The 19,008-nt window shown below is 49.8% G+C and overlaps 1 protein-coding gene across 6 annotated transcripts in view; it reads left to right on the top strand.

The window, feature by feature from the left end:
- Positions 1 to 19,008, top strand: part of ABCB4 (ATP binding cassette subfamily B member 4) — a 69,856-nt gene that overhangs the window by 39,851 nt on the left and 10,997 nt on the right. For 5 of the 6 annotated variants that reach the window (XM_089315855.1, XM_070059858.2, XM_089315857.1 and 2 more), the window contains 7 exons: positions 665 to 841; positions 5,048 to 5,194; positions 6,695 to 6,799; positions 9,855 to 9,932; positions 11,123 to 11,206; positions 11,849 to 12,052; positions 16,363 to 16,463. In XM_089315855.1, the coding sequence (XP_089171981.1) occupies positions 665 to 841; positions 5,048 to 5,194; positions 6,695 to 6,799; positions 9,855 to 9,932; positions 11,123 to 11,206; positions 11,849 to 12,052; positions 16,363 to 16,463 (896 nt within the window). The remainder of the gene's footprint in view (positions 1 to 664; positions 842 to 5,047; positions 5,195 to 6,694; positions 6,800 to 9,854; positions 9,933 to 11,122; positions 11,207 to 11,848; positions 12,053 to 16,362; positions 16,464 to 19,008) is intronic. The other variant, XM_089315856.1, reaches the window with a different exon arrangement.

Here is a 19,008-nt window from a genome sequence, read left to right on the forward strand (position 1 = left end):
ATGCCCAGGTCAGCGTGGCTTGCTGTTCCCTCTTCAGCTTTGAGCCAGAAGTGTTGGAAATGCCACTCCTACCCTGTTTATGAGGAAATGGGCCTCACAGCAGGCAGTGAGGCTGGGCCTGGGTTTCGGGTCCCCTCTGGTGAGGCCCGAGTCAGCGCAGGACTGCCAGGAAGGAGGATGAGTGTGCTGAGCCGGGAGGAGAGCAGTTTCGTCTGGCAGTGAGCAGGCCCTCGTTCCTTTTCCCTTGTCTGTGGCTTTAATTGAGCCCTTGGCAGTGTTTTGTTCTTTCTTCTTCCCTCCTTTCCCTCTCATGGTGGTCACAACTTGTTTTCTGGATTTTTCCATCTCAGAGAAACGTCTACATTACTGCTGGATTAGGCAGAGCTTGTCTTTAAACTTTTAGAAAGTACTCTTTATACTTCAATTTTCTTGTTGACCAAATTAAATTTAACCATCTTGTCATTTTTAACCTTTTTTCTTCTGTGTATTGATGAACGTTTTTATCGTTTTCCCACTGATTTTGGTTGAAAAGCTGCGAGGGGTTATAGACATCTTGACCCACGCAGAATTCACAATTGCGCTATGGTTCTGAACTTGGGAGGTTACATCTGTCTGGACCCTGCCCTACAACACACACACGTGTTTTCCTGTTCTTTTATTTCAGACATCAGGGAGCCAGATTCAGTCAGAAGAATATGAAGTTGAACTAAATGGTGAAGAGGCTGCCACTGCTATGGCCCCAAATGGCTGGAAATCTCGAATAGTTAGGAATTCCACCCATAAAAGCATTAGAAATTCACGAATGCATCAGAATGGCCATGATACAGAAGACAGTGAACTTGTAAGTTGTTTTCCACTTGAATTAAGTCTTGAGGGCATTTGGCCTAAGGTGCTCGCATTCCACCTCGGAGTATCTGGGTTCAATTCCTGGTTCGGACTCTAGCTTCTGCTAATGCAGACCCTCAGAGGCAGCAGTAATGACTCAAGTATTTGGGTCCCTGCCACCTACACAGCAGACCTGGATTGAGTTCCTGGCTCCTGGCTGTGGCCTCAGCCTAGCCCTGGCCATCAGGAAGTGAACCAGTGTTGAGAGGTATCTCTCTCTCTGCCTACCTTTCAAATAAATAAAATTTTTAACAATTATTTATTGTTTTGCTTTTGAAATTCTTAGTCTTGCAAATGTTTTCAGACACAGATTATTCCCACTATGAAACACACTGTTTTTAAAAAAGGAAATTTGAAATGCATGTGATAGTGAATTGAAATCACTTCTAATTTAAAATGGACTTACAGTGGGAAAAGCATGGATCCAAAAAGGTAATCTAAGCATTGGGCTGCTTAATATTGATATTAAAGATTCCATTCATCTTTGAGGTCCAGAGGTAATAGGGGTAATGCAAAATTCAAAGGCTTGATATTTGCATTTGCTGTTACATAGAATCTTGTTTGACTAACTGTAAAGAAAACCTAGAATAACATCAATCTTAGAAAATTTAAGAGTTTTTATTTCTCTCTCACGTAAGAAAAAAAAATTGTAGATAAAAAACCAAGGGCTCCAGAGTCCCTGTGGATTCAGGCTCCTCTGATCCTTGCCTTCATTATCCTGGGTGTGGAGTCTGCCTCAGGTGAACCTAAGATGACCCCTGAAGGTTAAGCCGTCACACCTGAGTTCCAGGCAGTAGGACGAAAGGTTTCCAACAGTCCTGTGCAGTACTTACACATCGTTGGCCATAACTGGATCACATGGCTATACTTAGCTGCAAAGCAGTGTGGGAAACTGAATCTTATTGCTGTATATATTGGTGCTCTGAATAAGACTGGAATTCTCTAGGAAAAAGGAAGGAATGGCCAGAAATAGCAAAATTTTATTTAACTTTCTTCACCTGAACACTTAGGATGTTAATTCAAATTAGGTAATTTTAAAATAGAGAGGGAATCCATTCTAACAAAAGGCATTTTATTTCGAGATATGGTTTTGATACAGTTGGGTATTATTTGTTGATACAAGCCAAGTTTCCTTTTACTCTTGTGTTGGCCTGAGGAATCTAATCCAGCCAATAATTGATAGCATTATTATGTATTGCAGAGGTTACAAAGGCTCTTTTAGGGTCTTAGTATATTGTGGGGGAGAGGGAGGGCAGTGTTGGGTGCAGCAGGTTAAGCTGCTACCTGCAATGCCAATGTCCTGTATGAGTGCTGGTTCGAGTCCTGGATGCTCGGCTTCCAATCCAACTCCCTGCCAATGGGCTGGGAAGGCAGTGGAAAGTGGCCCACGTGTTTGGGCCCCTGTGTCCACATGGGAGACCCAGAGGGAGTTCCTGGCTCCTGGTTTAAGGCTGGTGCAGCCCTAGCTGTTGAAGGCATTTGGCAAATGAACCAGCAGATGGAAGACATCTCTTTATTTTTCTTTCTCTGTAACTCTGCCTTTCAAATAAATAAATCTTCTTTTTCTCTCTAAAGGAAGTATAGCTACGGGAAGAATGGCAGTTGTGCTGTTGTGGAGGTTCATTATCCTAAGTAAGATAAATAATTTTTCCCTTTTTAGCTGTGGAATTACCTACTTTTCATTTTTTTCTTTCATTTATTTTGAGAGTTCATTTAGTAAATCTTTAGAGACTGATATTTTTATTTGTTAAAAATTCATTCATTCATTCGCTCAGAGAGATACAGGAGAGAGAGGAAGCTCCCAACAACTGCTTCTCCCCAAATACCTGCAACAGCTAAGGCTGGGCCGGGCCTGGAGCCAGCAACTAGGGACACAGTCCAGGTGCTCAAGTGGGTGACAGGGACCCAATTACCTGCGCCATCACAGCTGCTTCCCACAGTCTGCATGAGTAGGAAGCTGGAGTCAAGAGCAGGAGCTGGGAATCAAACCCATGCCCTCTGATGTGGGACACGGCGACTTAACCATTAGGCCAGACTCCTGGCTCTAGAGTCTAGCTAGAGGAGCATTGCTCTTGAAGACAGAGAAGTGGGAGGCAAAAATGCCATCCCCAACAAGATCGTCCTAAGTGCCATCACAAAAGGATTTAAAGAACTGTACAAAAAGAAATGATGTTTGCCTAGAGGGGCCTGGGAAGACCTGTTGTGTGTGTGTGTTGAAGAGCAGCAACCTGAGGAGAGGCGCATTTTTTTTTTAAGATTATTTATTTGAAAGTCCGAGTTACACAGAGAAGGGGAGAGAGAGAGAGAGAGAGTGAGCGAGAGCAAGAGCGCGCTAGCGCGTGCATGAGAACAAGAGAGGTCTTCCATCCACTGGTTCATTCCCCAACTGGACACAGTGGCTGGAGTTGCGCCGATCCAAAGACAGGAGCCAGGAGTCTCTCTGGGTCTCCCACATGGGTGCAGAGGCCCAAGTATTTGGGCCATCTTCTGCTTCCCCAGGCCATAGCAGAGAGCTGGATCGGAAGTGGAACAGCCAGGACTTGAACTGGCTACCCATGTGGGATGCCAGCATGCAGGTGGCGGCTTTACCGGATACCCAACTGGCCCTGAGGCTCATTTTTGATACTGGAGACAGGGACTAGGAGAAAGTGCCAGCTGGCTAGGATGTAATGCATTGAACACAGAAGAGACGGGCAGTTTGAAAGCAGGGCTGAGTAGACCCTACTTCTCTGCTCTCTGTTTCATAGTTGCAGATAGAACCTGTTGACATAACCTGAAGGCTGTAAGATGCCGTATCTACCTCTGTTTATAGTTTAATGTTGACCAGCTTCTAGTGTCAGGATCTTCTTTTTGTTTTTGAGACACACACATACACATGCAGAGAGATTTTCCATTGACGGGTTCAGTCCCCAAATGCATGCAACAGGTGGTTTTGGCCCAGGCCTAAACAAGAACCAGAAAGTCTAGATCTCCTTCTTGAGTAGCAGGAACCCAACCACCTGAGCCCATACCTGCTGCCTCTCAATATCTGTATTAGCAGGAAGCTGGAGTCAGGAAGCAGAGCCAGGACCCTAACCCTGACCCTGAAAGGCAGCACCCACCCCAGAATGTCCTCCTTTATGATACCTGAAACATTTATGGTTGAGCATTTTGTTCAACACTTGCTGAGACTCTGGTATGTGCCAAGAATTGGGTTAATTTTTTTTTAAGATTTATGTATTTATTTAAAAGGCAGAATTAGAGCAAGAGTCACAGAAAGATCTTCCATGCGTTGGTTCCCTCCCCAAATGGCTGCAACAGCTGGGGCTGGGCGCATCTGAAGCCAGGAGCTTCTTCAGGTCTCCCACATCCATGCAGGGGCCCAAGCACTTGGGCCACCTTCTGCTGCTTTCCTAGGTGCATTAGCGGAGAGCTGGATCGGAAGTGGAGCAGCCAGGACTCGAACTGGCACCCACGTTGGACGCCAGTGATGTAGGCAGCGGTTTTACCTGCTGTGCCATAGCATGGGGCACTGAGTCCTAAGAATTTTAAGACATAGTCTGCACCTCTAAGCGTAATTGACACTGGAAAAGGAGGCATATAAACCAGACACAAGAGGCACAAAACAAGCTAAGCTCTGAAATAGGGGATGTTTGCTCAGGAAACAGTGTGGAAAGGAGCCTGAGTGGTTGCTTTTGGAGCTGGGGACATGTCACGGGAAAGGCAGCACTGGGCGGGGGTCTGGGGCAGGGAGCGCAAGCCCGCGATCTGTGGCCAGTAGTGGCATCCTGGATCTGCAGGCATTTCTCACCCACTGCACGGACTGTGTCATCCGATCTGACACCATTCCTGTTAGGGAAGCCAGTCAGCGCTCAGAGCCCCGTCGTGCCGAGCACACTGGCGCAGCTGGGTGAGTGCCGAGCGGAGACTTGGACTCTCGGGTGTTTTGTGCCCCCGTCCTGCTACTTCTCGCCCTGCTGAGGCTAAGATGCAGGCTGGCTGGGCACACCACAGAGACTGCCTCTTGAGTGGACGGTCGTACTTAGCTTGCTGCAGCATCTGCGGCTGCTGGTGGTGTTTTGTGTGTACCTGTGTGATCTCCAGGAACTGGCCGGTCCCCTCTGCTGCTCGGCGCTCTGGGCACTGCTGGGTCGTGACCCCTATGTCCTGATCTTTCTTCTAGGATGCCACTGTGCCACCGGTGTCCTTCCTGAAGATCTTGAAACTGAACAAGACCGAGTGGCCCTACTTCGTGGTGGGAACAGTGTGTGCCGTCGCCAACGGGGCTCTGCAGCCGGCCTTTTCAGTCATATTCTCCGAGATGATCGCGGTGGGTGTGAGATCAGGGCGGACGCAGACTGAAATTAAACCAGGCCAACGTCCGCAACTCCTCTATGAGGAACAAAGAACAGAAAAGCAGCCTTTGAGCCATTCTGAGATGATATTAATGAAATTATAAAATGTAAAATCCATGAAGAATGGCATTGTGTTCTCTACACCTTGGGGAAACTGGGCTCAGGCAGTGATGGCCCCTGGTTAGTGGAGAGGAGCCAGCCCACATCTCCCAGTGTGCTGGGGAGTGGGTGGAGGAAATCCTAGGTCTCATGGGAGTCCAGGCTCCGTGTACCCCTGCCTGGCCAGACTGGGCAAAATGCCTTCCTCTCTCTATCTCAGTCTCTGCCCCTGTAAAATAAGCTGCTCATAGGATGGCTGAGGATTAAGAGGCAACCGTGTGGAAAGCACTTGAGGGTGTCTGCCTCGTGGTAGGTACTCGGAAGTGACAGCCACTCCGTCACTGTTTCTGTCGTCCTTCCAAGACTTGGGGAATCTGAGAGGGGGGAAGAAAGCTCCCGCTGACCCATTCAGTTCAGTTCACTGGGGATCTTCATTGGCAGTTACCTCCAGAAACCCAGAACATACGTTGTGTAGCCCCCTTAGCCCACCTCCAACATTATGGAGAGACCTCTTGATTAAGCATGGATTATCTCCGTCAGGTTAACTTTTTTATACCTATGACATTGAACTATAGTTCTATAGTTAAGAACATAAACAATCAGGACTCCAAGGCTTTTAAAATTTCAAAATAAGGCAGTCCCCAGCTCTCTTGCAATTCAAGAGCTGTGGCCTGCAGTTTATTTTGGGCCTCTCCCTTGTGCCAAGTACTATCCCTGGCCCTGGAGATTCACGGTACACAGGAAAAACAACATACTACCTACTGCGGCAGACACAGCACCCCAGCAGAACCAAGTGTGTAGGGTGTCGAGGGATAATGAGAGTCTTGAAAGCAGGATAGGGCGGTAGGGGAGTAGACGGTATACAGTGCTCCTTGAGGTGCAATGATCGGGGCAGGTGGGGGCGGGGGAGGCTAGCTGAGGCCCCGAGGAGAGAGTGAAGGCTGGGGCCAGGGTCAGGAAGGAGATAGGAAGGGGGTAAACACTGTAATGTGCAACCACTTCAAGTCTGCACGCAGTGCTTCCACCCACGCTAATACCTGGGCTGTCCTCAAACTCCTAGAGCTAGAATGGAGAACAGAGGGCCCCGGGGGCTGAGAGGATGGGCGAGGGGGAGCCCCTGTCGAGTGTGTGCAGCTTCAGTCTGGGGAGACGAGGGAATCCTAGAGGCGGAGGGTGGTGAGACCTGCACCACAGCAGGGATGGATTTGGTGCCACTGCATCACACACTCAAAATGCCAAAAGGCTAAATTGTATGTTCTGTATGTTTTATCACAAACTGTAGTTTTAAAACTGGGATGTCCAGGCCGGGACTCCTGGAGGAATCAGTGAGGACTGGTGGCGCACCCCGAGCGGCTGTCTCCCTTGTTCCTCTGCAGGTTTTTGGCCCCGGGGACGACGCGGTGAAGCAGCGGAAGTGCAACATGTTCTCGTTGCTGTTCCTGGGGCTGGGGATCCTCTCCTTCTTCACTTTCTTCCTCCAGGTGGGTACCCACGCTGCCCCTTCCTGATCTAGGCTGTGGCTCAGCGGGAGCAACCACAGCCTAAGGGAGCGTCCAGAGCCCACGTCTGCAGCGAGTGGCAGACAGCTGGCAAGAGGCTGTTTCGGAGGTCAGACTCGCCAAGAGGACAGGGTGTGCTGGGGGCCAGCTGGGTGTGTGCTGAGTGACCTTGAGTTCTCAGATTGTCTTCAGCAAACACGCACTGCTAGGGGAAAGACACTCGAGTTCACAGAGTGTGAGAACCTCTTCAACTCGCCAGATTGCAAACAGGCAAAACAGCACAGCAGCATTTCTTCCTTGTTGTTCTCTATGTGGTCCAAGTAACTTCTCTGACCTATTGCTGCTTAACTGATAAACTCCTGGAAAGAACATACGCTTTGCAGTCCAGTACTGCAGACCTGACCAAGATGAACTACCCAAACTTGGCCTAATTGTACTTTTCTACATAGTTAGGCTTCTACCAAATTTCATTGATCTCCTTAACCTGGTGAGCATCACAGACCTTAAAAAAATACAGTCATGTGGGCCGGCGCTGCGACTCACTAGGCTAATCCCCCGCCTGCGGCGCCGGCACACCAGGTTCTAGTCCCGGTCGGGGCACCAGATTCTGTCCCGGTTGCCCCTCTTGCAGGCCAGCTCTCTGCTGTGGCCAGGGAGGGCAGTGGAGGATGGCCCAAGTGCTTGGGCCCTGCACCCCATGGGAGACCAGGAGAAGCACCTGGCTCCTGCCATCGGATCAGCGCAGTGCGCTGGCCACGGTGGCCATTGGAGGGTGAACCAACGGCAAAAAGGAAGACCTTTCTCTCTGTCTCTCTCTCTCACTGTCCATTCTGCCTGTGGAAAAAAAAAAATACAGTCATGAAGTTGGCAAATCGTGTCACCCAGGCGTGCCAGGGTTGCTTCTCTTAGTGTTGTTGGACCCATGGTAACAGGAAGACCAGCTTTGTGTTTCCAGATCATGACTTTGCCAGTTGCACCTGAGTGCTCTGACCCAGCTCCAGGCCCAGCGTGTGAGGGAGTGGGTGATAAGTGTAGGGGCTGCAGGGATGCTGGCGTTCACATATGAACTGGGGTGCCCGTGGCTGCCCAGAGCAGTCTGCTGCAGAGGGGGAGGTGAGGACACACCGGTCCTGGACGAGGCACACCTGGAGTGGAGCGGACTCACCCCTGCACGGTTGCCCGACCTGTTAGCTCAGTGGAGTGGCTTCCCCTGCACCCCGTGTGGCTAGAGGTCAGCATCAGCCAGCCGCCTCTGGAAGTCTGGGCTGCTCTCCAGTTTGCACGTGGTAATTAGGAAGCGGGGAATTGTCTGGCAAGGAGCTTGGGAGGAAGAATAGCCTAATTGTTCCCCCAGCCTGAGAGCAGAGGGACTGTGTAACGGAACTGGCAACTCTTCCAGGGTGTGACACTAAAGCAGGCCCCTCGTGAGATGTATTTACTCCATAAGTGCCAGTGGGCATCCCAGCTGCTCAGCTTCTGATCCAGGTTCCTGCTAGTGCACCTGGGAAGGCAGTGGAACATGGCTCAAGTACTTGGGCCCCGCCACCTATGTAGGAGACCTGGATGGAGTTCTAGGCTCCTGGCTTCATCCTGTCCCAGCCCTGGCCATTACTAGATTTGGGGAGTGAACCAATGGATGAAAGATCACTCGGACTGGCACTGTGCTGCAGCGTTAATGCCTTGGCCTGAAGCACCTGCATCCCATATGGGCACCGGTTCTAGTCCCGGCTGCTCCTCTTCCCATCCAGCTCTCTGCTATGGCCTGAAAAAGCAGTGGAAGATGGCACACGTGCTTGGGCCCCTGCACCCACATGGGAGACCTGGAAGAGGCTCCTGGCTCCAAGCTTCAGATCGGTGCAGCTCTGGCTGTTGTGGCCATTTGGGGAGTAAACTAGCGGATGGAAGACCTCTCTGTCTCTGCCTCTCTCTGTAACTTTCAAATAAATAAATAAACTTTAAAAAAAAAAAAAAAAAAAAGATTGACTGGCGCCGCGGCTCAATAGGCTAATTCTCCACCTAGCAGCGCTGGCACACCGGGTTCTAGTCCCGGTCAGGGCTCCGGATTCTGTCCCGGTTGCCCCTCTTCCAGGCCAGCTCTCTGCTGTGGCCAGGGAGTGCAGTGGAGGATGGCCCAAGTGCTTGGGCCCTGCACCCCATGGGAGACCAGGAGAAGCACCTGGCTCCTAGCTTCGGATCAGCGCGGTGCGCCGGCCGCAGCGTGCCAGCCATGGCGGCCATTGGAGGGTGAACCAACGGCAAAGGAAGACCTTTCTCTCTGTCTCTCTCTCTCACTGTCCACTCTGCCTGTCAAAAAAAAAAAAAAATCACTCTCACTCTCTGTTGCTCTGGGCTTTCAATAATTAAGTTGAAAGGTGCAGCAAGAGAAAGAAATCGATCTTCCATTCACTGGTTCATTTTCCAATGGCCAGGGCTGGGCTTGGCTGAAGCCAGAATCCCAGAACACTATCCAGGTCTCCCACATAGGTGGTAGGGGCTCAAATACTCGGGCTGTCTTCCGCTGCCTTCCCAGGAGTGTTAGCAGGGAGCTGGATTGGAAGTGGAGCAGCCAGAACTGGAAACAGCACTCCCAGGGGATGCCGGTGTGACAGGCTGTAGTGTGACCCTCTGCACCACAAGACAAGCTCTAACAAATCTTTAAAAAATAAATTAAGTGCGTGCTCCCTGGCATTGCATAAGCTGAAAGGTATTCTTGATTTTGTTACTAAAGCTGGTTTATTGACAATGTGTTAAGAACATTCTGCAAATTGGAATAGAATACAGTATCTTTGTCACTGAGCTGTTGTCCTTGAAAGATTTGAAATCTAAACCCACCTAGAATGGCTTAGAAGCCCGAAGTAGACACTTTCAGGCTTATGACTCAGATACACACTCATGATTAGACAGTGCAGGTATCTTAAGTTGAAACTTTGAGTTAGTATTCGGTCTCAGATTTTGGTGATTTGAATGGCTGGTTCACATGCACCTGTTGGAATACTAGTGATGATCAAAGGGGACAACGGCCTTTGTTCCCCACCAGGGCTTCACGTTTGGGAAAGCTGGCGAGATCCTCACCACGAGGCTGCGGTCGATGGCTTTCAGAGCCATGCTGAGGCAGGTAAGTGCACGCACTGGTGATGCCTTCCGGTTTCTGGACCCCTCTCGTCTTCCTGGTTTTACGTGTGTGTTTCATGCAGGGCTCAGTCAGGCTCCTGCCAGTTGTTCTCCTCCTGCAGTTTGCAAAGACTGCTCAGGGTTTTCATGGGGGTGGGTGTCGTTTTGGTAGCCTTTGGCTTGTTCTATAACTGTCTCCAGACATGTGGACATTCATTTCCAAGGACCTGTATCTGTTCTCTGGATCCTGTACTGGCCCTGGGAGTCCTTGCGGCCCCAGGATGCCCTTAAAGAAGTGCATGGCAGCATTCAAGTTCATGTACCACAGTCATACCACGTATAGGCTTTCCTGAGTATTTGTGACTGAATGTTGTTCCTGTCTTACTTGAGCTGTGTGTTCATACTAATTCACTGGGTAATGCATTCAGACATTGCTGACTCTTGACAAGTTCTTGGTCTGGTGCAGGACATGTCTAGGTGTGCAAACACCAAGTCTGTTTTCCTAGGCAAGGCCTGAGCGAGGACTAGAATCTTACCCTTCCAGTGGGCAGGAAATCCATTCAATTCCTGTTCAAAAAAGGGCACACAGCAGGTGGAACATTTTGAGCAAGTCTGAGTTTGCCACCTTTTTTCAGTATCTCTTAAACGCTTGCTAGGAAAATTATTTTTTAGGAAAGTAAACAATGCTATGGATGAATAGCTTGTACCTAAAACTCAAATATACTCAGACATAAGCTTTTAACCCTTACTTTAGAAACAAACAAGAACGTGGTAAGAAGTCAGGGCTGCTTTTCTCCTTTTCTCCTGCCTAGAATTTTCCAGAATGTGTCCTGCATGGCTCCACCACCATCTGTGGGGGACACCACCAAAGAGGGCAGAGGGTGTGTCTGTAAACATGGGGTGGATGGGATGTCCTCATGGGCCCCAACCTCCGGTGTAGCTGGCAGGGGGCACGGCTGCCACCTGGGCCCTGCCCCGCCCCCAACTGAGATGTTCCCCATCACTGCAGAGTGGTCTGGGGGTGGGGGTGTTCAGGGCACAGGACTTGCCAGTACATGTGAGGTCTCCCCCAAACCTCAGTACCCCTGTCAAGTGTGGACATTTCTTCAGCACAGCTGCTACAGGAGGTTTTGTCTGACTTGGCACGTTTTGTTCTACTTGCAAACTAATCGCAGGATGTATTTTGCACCGCAGGACATGAGCTGGTTTGATGATCATAAAAACAGTACTGGTGCACTTTCTACAAGACTTGCCACGGATGCCGCCCAAGTCCAAGGAGTAGGTAGACTGCCTCTTCTGGTGTTCTCTGCAACACACACAGCTGCAGCTGCCAAGGAGCAGAGTGCCCGGCCCAGGTGGCTGCGCCGACGCAGGGAGGTTAGGTTCAGGTGCCTTCCACGGTGAGGCTCTGAGCTCCAGCCCCAGCTACCCTGGCCACAGGATGGCCGCCCGCAGATGTTAGATCGGGTACAGGCCCACACATGTGCCTGCAGCACCACTCAGAAGCCGTTCCCTGAGGGCTAATTTGGGGCACATGGGCAACCCTGAGCCAAGCGCTGCCTCCAGGGGAAGGAAGGCTGACGCTGAGGGGCTCAGTCCCCAGCCCGACGCTGGTGGGGGCGGGGAGTAGGGGACGGCTCCAGCCCGCTACAGTGTCCTCTGTCCTGAGAGGTACAAAGGCGGATTCCTGCTGCTGGGTGCCCCGAGGCGGACGGTCGCTGGGGATGCCAGCCCTCTGGAGAAGTGGATGTTGTGTGTCAGATCTCTCACAGCGTCCTCAGAGTGGCCGGGGTGCAGTGGGGCTGCTTGACCCCGCGGTTCTGGGAGGGTGGCTCCCCGGCAGGAGAGGCGCAAGTGTTCGGAGGTGTGGCCAGGAAGGGCCAGGGAACTCGAGCCCGGCGCCCCGCTCTTCTCTTCCAGGCCACGGGCACCAGGCTGGCCTTGATCGCCCAGAACACGGCCAACCTTGGCACCGGCATTATCATCTCGTTTATCTACGGTTGGCAGTTGACCCTTTTGCTGCTGTCGGTTGTTCCGATTATTGCTGTGTCAGGAATTGTTGAAATGAAGATGCTGGCCGGAAACGCCAAGAGAGATAAAAAAGAGCTGGAAGCGGCTGGAAAGGTGGGTCGGGCAGGGCTTCGGTCCGGGTCGGTGGCTTCTGGGACACAGGTCCTGTCACTTCCAGTCCCAGTTCTCAACGCCCATGTGTTCTTGCCTAGAGCTTGGAAAGGGGATGATGCGTGAAGTACTTAACCGAGCACCTTACAGGACCTCTGGGTTTTGAGAGGATACGCCATCTGTCCCCTCATGTGCGCCGTGCCGTTGTTGCGACAGCTGTCACCTTGAGTCACACATGAGGGGACCCCAGGGCAGAGGCGGCCTGTGGAAGAGCAAGCCAGTACCAGAGAGCACCTCCCCTGAGCGGCTCGGCCAGGAGTTCCATGCCTGGGCACGGCGGCCACCAGGGGGCAGTGATGCCCCGTTGTGGCTCTGCCTCTCGGGCCGCGGCTGACTTGGGCCTTGCACCGGGCAGTGTGTGTGCTCCCACTCCTTGCTCCCTCTCGGTACTCCTGAGACGCAGGCGCTGCTGTTACCTCGGGTTTGCAAACATCCAGCCCCAGAGGCAAACAGAAGTTGAAGGTGTGACGGGGATTCAAGTCCAGGTCTGCTTTCAAAGCTTTTCTGTGTTTAAATGTGTATAAATCTACGTAAACCTCAGCTAGGTTCAAGGTGTTTTCTTCCCACGCCCTTCAGTGTTTAAGGTGCAGCGGTGAACCCGTTTTCTCTCAGTCCTGTGAAGCGGTATTCCTTCACTGACACAGGGGAGGTGAAATCGTCCATGCACTTTGTCTAGCACCACGTTTCGTAAACTGGAGCAAGCGTCACGCAGCTGGGCTTCCCTCCGCTGGCACAGTGGGGCAGACAGGGTCTCTCCAAGGAAGAGCGCCTCCAGGCGCAGCAGCGCTCTCCAGCTGTGTGGCGTCAGGGTGAGGCGGGCGCTCCTCACGCAGCTGCACGGCCCAGTTCTCTGCGGCCAGCTCCTCTCCCAGTCTCCTCACCAGCATCACCCCGGGTTTTGTCAGAAGGCTTCCGTCTCACCTCTGCCCTGCATCCTCCCTGGGTTGCAGCTCCCGGGACTCCAGTTCCCCGGCTTGTGCGTCCCTGCGTGCCCGCAGCTCGCCTTGCTGTGGCTGCTTTGGGCCATCATTTCCTTGGTTTCTGGGTGTCACAGCCAGCTGCTGGAGAACTACCTGTAGTTCTGCCCCCCCCCCCCGCCCCGCCCCCGATCTCCGCATATTGGAAGGGAAAATTGCCAGACTGGAAAATAAATGTTTCTTGGACAAGTTACCTGGAAGAAAACATCTTGAACCTAGCTGAGATAATGGCTTTAGCTCCTTTTTTTTTTTTTTTTTTTTTTTTTTTTTTGACAAGCAGAGTGGACAGTGAGAGAGAGACAGAAAGGTCTTCCTTTTGCCGTTGGTTCACCCTCCAATGGCCGCTGTGGCTGGCGTACCGCGCCTATCCAAAGGCAGGAGCCAAGTGCTTATCCCGGTCTCCCATGGGGTGCAGGACCCAAGCACTTGGGCCATCCTCCACTGCACTCCCTGGCCACAGCAGAGAGCTGGCCTGGAAGAGGGGCAACTGGGACAGAATCCGGCGCCCCGACCGGGACTAGAACCCGGTGTGCCGGCGCCGCATGGCAGAGGATTAGCCTACTGAGCCGTGGCGCCGGCCGGCTTTAGCTCTTTTAAAAGTGGCTAACACGGGCAGTTGTCAGAATTTTGGCAGGAGCAGGCAGATGGAATTGAGCAATATTACAAGTTGTCGGTGACCTTGCCACTTGGGGAGCGTGATGTTGACAAAGGTCCCCAACTTTCTTGGCCCTTGTTTTCCACCTGTGTGAAATGAGAAGTTGCACCAGGCATGTCTTTATTTTTAAGAATCAGATCATGAACAACAGATCTAATTTAAAAAAAAAAGTTTATTTATTTGAAAGGCAAAGTTACAGAGAGACAAGAGAGATCTTTGATCTTTTCATCAATTTAGAAGGTTCTAGAAAAACTCCCAAATAATTGGTTCATTCCCCAAATGGCTGAAGCCAGAAGCCAGCAGTTTGTTCTGGGTCTCCCTCATGGGTGGCAGGGGCACAAGCACTTGGGCCGTCTTCGGCTTCTTTCTCAAGAGCATTAGCAGGGACCTGGATTGGGCAGACAGGAGCAGCTGGGATATAAACCATTGCCCACATGGATGCTGGCATCTCAGGCTGCAGACTTACCTGCTGTACCACAGCACCAGCCCCCTAATTTTTTTTTTTTAATTCTATTTATTTGAGAAGCAGAGAAAGGTCTTCCATCCACTGGTCCGCTCCGCAAATGGCCGGAGCTGGCTGATCCGAAGCCTGGAACTTCTTCCTGGTCTCCCATGTGGATGCAGGGGCCCAAGCACTTGGGCCATCTTCCGCTGCTTCCCCAGGCCATAAGCAAAGAGCTGGATCTGAAGAGGAGCACCTGGGACATGAACTGGTGCCCTTTGGGGATGCCAGTGAACAGACAGAGGCTTAGCTCCCTATGCCACATCTGCACCTAATTTTTTTGCAGTAGCTACTTTAACATAATAGTGTTTTAAAATAACATGAAAAAATGCATAGGATTTCAAAAGTTTGATACCAAAATAACCTTAACTTTTAATTCCATTTCCCGTGAACTTTTTGCAGTATGGGTATATAGTATGAGATTGGGAACTCTGGTACTTATCAGCAATTCAAACATAGTTCAATTTTGTTTGCTCAGCCAACTTAGAAGATTCTAGAAAAACTCCCAAATAACTGAAAAGAAATGCTGTAATTTACCTGGGTGCAGATTATGACTAAGGTACATTGGAATTAAGGACATTCCCATTCGGATTTTCAAGAAAAGGGCTTGATAATGAAGGTGTTGGTTACTGGGCAGTGAAGGGGAGAGGCGTGCCATGCTGAGAAGTTTGAACAGGATCGTGTTTGTGACTGTAACTGATGATCTAAAATTCTACCATCGGAGTTAATACAGCTGTGCATAGCCTGCTAATGACTGGCTGATCAACAGGCTGGTCAACTTAGCAAAAATAGCCTAAGTTTCTCACAAGCATCAAGACTCAGGCCCTGCCCACTCGCTGAGATTAGGAGCTTGCAGCACCAAGCTAACCCACAAAGTGGCCACAGCCAGAAAACCAAGGACTGAGTGTGAAGTTGTCAATGCAGTGGGGGAGGAATAGCGCGTGGGTCTGCAGCGTGGCCTTGGCCTCGGATAGCCGGGTGTGAATCCTTGGTCAGCTGTTTCCTGAGGACAGCACTATAGACAAGTCACTTCATAAGTGGAAACAGAAATAATTGGCTTGGAGGATGGTATGAGACTGGATAGATCATTCATTCAAGGTGATTCATATTCTAGCTATCACTGTTCTCTAATTCCTTATTAAGGACAGAGTTGCTTGGCTTCAGTTATCCCACGTCTTGCTTTCTTCTGGTCACAGAGACTGACCTGTGTCTTAAAGCTGATAAAACAAACAATCTCGAAGTAAGATTCTGTGCTCAAAGTGCTGATGGGTTAGATGACTCAACTGCAGAATTCCGATGTAGACAGAATAGTTAAAGCCCTCAACAATTAACAGTCATCAATGGTGGTTTGGCTGTAAGAACCAGAAAACGGCTCTGGCTAATTTGGGTAAGAGAGACTTGACACAAGGCCACAGGGAAGCACAGGTTTCTGTCCGCAGTCTCTCAGAAGCCGCAGCTGTGTTGTGCCGAGGCTCTCGGCCCACCTGTCCTGCTCCTCGTCCTGTGCATCCTGACCACCTGCACAAGCCTGGGTGGCTCCTCAGGGGGCGACATTGGCTGCTGAACCCCCGGGGCCGCTCAGGTTGGTGCCTGCCTCGTGGTCCTGCAGGCTGAATGTGACGGACACAGATCCACTGGGTGTGTGTCACTGGTTTAATCCAATACGGAAAGCAGGCTCGTCCTGTTTGTAGCTGGTCTCTCATCGCACTGTGGGTGGACAGGTTCTCTAAGGAGAGTGTGCGTGGGGAAAAGATCATCACTCTCTCATCCCTCCTTCTGGAACCTCACCCTAGGAAGACAGCAGCCATTGGTGACTAATGCCAGTCACGGAGCTGCGTGGGAGCAGGGCTGGGAGTGGAGCCAGGCCCCTGGAGCTCAGGGCACTGTTCCTGCTGCCCCCAGCTCCCCAGGCATGTGGAGACTTGAAGACTTATCAGCTGTGCTTGCCACAGCCAGACGTGTCTGTTCTGTCATAGAGCTGGTCCTGAAGAACATGTTCTGCCTTTGCTTTTAACTGAATTGAAAGCCAGTCCCTGTAAGACAGGAGTGCTAAGATGTATCCTTACTGTTTCAGAAATCGAAGCACCCACTTGTAATGAAAGTCTGTTCTACATTACAGATTGCAACAGAGGCGATAGAAAATATTAGGACGCTTGTGTCCTTGACCCAGGAAAGAAAATTTGAATCCATGTACGTTGAAAAACTGCGTGGGCCTTACAGGTAATGAACAAGTGATTGATACAGAGAACCTGGTTCCTTAGGCGGCATTATTGCCCCCAAAAGAAAATAAAAATACTGCTGCTGAGAACAGCGACGTGACTATAGGGGTGACCTTTTTCAGTAACTCACTGAACTCCTTGATGTGACCAAACTGCAAATCTCAGTCTTTGTGCAAACAGTAAGATTTGGTCTCTAAGAACTAGAAGGGATGGAGGTTGCAGAAATATTTGGTCATCATGTAGGCCACATAAACCATCTGGTGGTTCAGGAAAACCATTGTTTTAGGAACTGTTCAGACCTTTATTTCCTCTGGGGAGTGCAGACTGAACACAAGAGGAGACTTACTACACGGCATATCCCGGAGAAGAACGGCCTGTCTGTCCTCTGACGAAGGACCAGATACAGCCCGCTGTGAGGATGAGGACACGTAGCTGATTTCATGGTTCATATTTGAACGGTTCCTGAAACTCCAGGGGCATAGTGTTTGCTAGTATCCACCAAGGCCTCATTTTATTTTAAAAAAAATTTTTTTGACAGGCAGAGTGGACAGTGAGAGAGAAAGACAGAAAGGTCTTCCTTTGCCCTTGGTTCACCCTCCAATGGCCGCCGCGGCCAGCGCGCTGCTGCCGGCGCACCGCGCTGATCCAATGGCAGGAGCCAGGTGCTTCTCCTGGTCTCCCATGGGGTGCAGGGCCCAAGCACCTGGGCCATCCTCCACTGCACTCCCTGGCCACAGCAGAGAGCTGGCCTGGAAGAGGGGCAACCGGGACAGAATCTGGCTCCCTGACTGGGACTAGAACCTGGTGTGCCGGCGCTGCAAGGCGGAGGATTAGCCTAATTTTATTAATGAATATCTTTTCATGCTGGCAGAAGTGAACACAACTTAGAGACTTGTAGACCTGAATAATAGTTTTGAAAGCTTGGAAATTTGAGCAAGATCCTTGAAATTCTCAATTTATTCTATCTCCTCAGTTACATATACTTCATTTGATAATAAAACTATGTGGCTACTTTTTTTTGTTCGTTTGACATATATGTCATATATATATATATCAGTAATACCCATGACCTTATGATATTTAAAAAAAATTTTTACTTATTTGACAGACATAGTTCACATTCTCTGGTTCACTTCTCCAAATGCCTGCAGTGGCCAGGCTGGGGCTACCCCAGGAGCCAGGAACTCAATCTCAGTTTCCCATGGGTGGAAGGATTCGATCACTCGAGCTGTCACCTGTTGCCTCCTGGGTCCACATTAATCAGAAACTGTAATTGACCAGACAGAAGAATCACATTCAGGTCCCTAGTGTGGGATGTGGGCATCTTAACACCTGCCCCCTTACGGTGTGTTTTAAATGTCAGAGTTAAGAACAGAAAGCTAGTTACTGATTTGGTCCTAATTTACAGTTCTGTAATACTGTAAAATGTTCCAGGAAGTTAAGTGTTTTAACACTGTATTCACAGCACATTAAGTTAAAACATCATAATCAACAATACTTCAAATTTCCTTTCTTGTCAAATCCTTTTTGTCTTAATTTGAGAGCACATAAATTATGGTTCTTTGGGAGGGAGTAGTGGCCTAACAAAGTTTAGCGTGAGGTATAATTAGAAATAGTGCAAAATAAATTGTATATGATGCTGGAAGGATCTAATTCAGGGAAGGACTTAAGTGTGTCTGTAAAATTGAATGGCCAAGCCTTTGTCACTCTGAAATTGGACTTTTTCTGTAAGAGGTCACTGGTTATAAGAGACAAAATAATAATATTAAATCATTTTCCAATCATGCAGACTTTAGAATGTTGACATCCTAGGTATTTTTCAATGTAGTCCAACAAATACAGATTTTTGATTTCTTTAAATTTCTTTTCATCTTATTTGAAAATGATAGAGCTACTCCATCCTGTGATTCATTCCCCAAATACCCATATCAGTCAGGGCTGGGCCAGGCTGAAGGCAGGAGCCTGGAGCTCCACCCAGGCCTCATGGGTGGCAGGGGTTTAGTTACTTGATCTCTCCTGATGCCTCCTAGGGTGTGAATTAGCAGGAAGCTGTACTGGAAGTGGAGTAGCTGGGACTTGAGCTAGACACTATGAATAGGGATGTGGGCATTCCAGGCACCAGCCCCCTGGGTATTTCTGACACAACCGTGGCTGCATCACAGGGATTGAGCTCTGAATTGTCAGATACGAATGTGTAATGTTAATTTGTAGTATTAACATGGAATAGTAATATTAATGACAGCTCTCATTTGAAAGCTGTGAGCTAGACATTTGGCCGGATGTTAAGTATTTGTATTGTTTTACTGTATTTACTTCTCAAAACTGCATCATAGTGAATTTAGTTCTCAATTCTGCATTATAGTGATCATCTCCATTATACAGATGAAAAAACTGATGCTGAAAGAGGTCAAATCCCTTACCCAAACCAATGTAGTTGGGGGCAGAAGGTAGACCCAGGTTGACCAAACTTATAAGCTGAGGACTCTCTACCACATAGCTCTAAGGGATCCTGAAGAGGTGCTGTGAGTACACTGACAGACGTACGA

Source organism: Oryctolagus cuniculus, chromosome 16 (genome assembly GCF_051225735.1).
Source record: "Oryctolagus cuniculus isolate XC-2025 breed Fujian yellow rabbit chromosome 16, ASM5122573v1, whole genome shotgun sequence".
Classification (NCBI taxonomy): Eukaryota; Metazoa; Chordata; class Mammalia; order Lagomorpha; family Leporidae; genus Oryctolagus; species Oryctolagus cuniculus.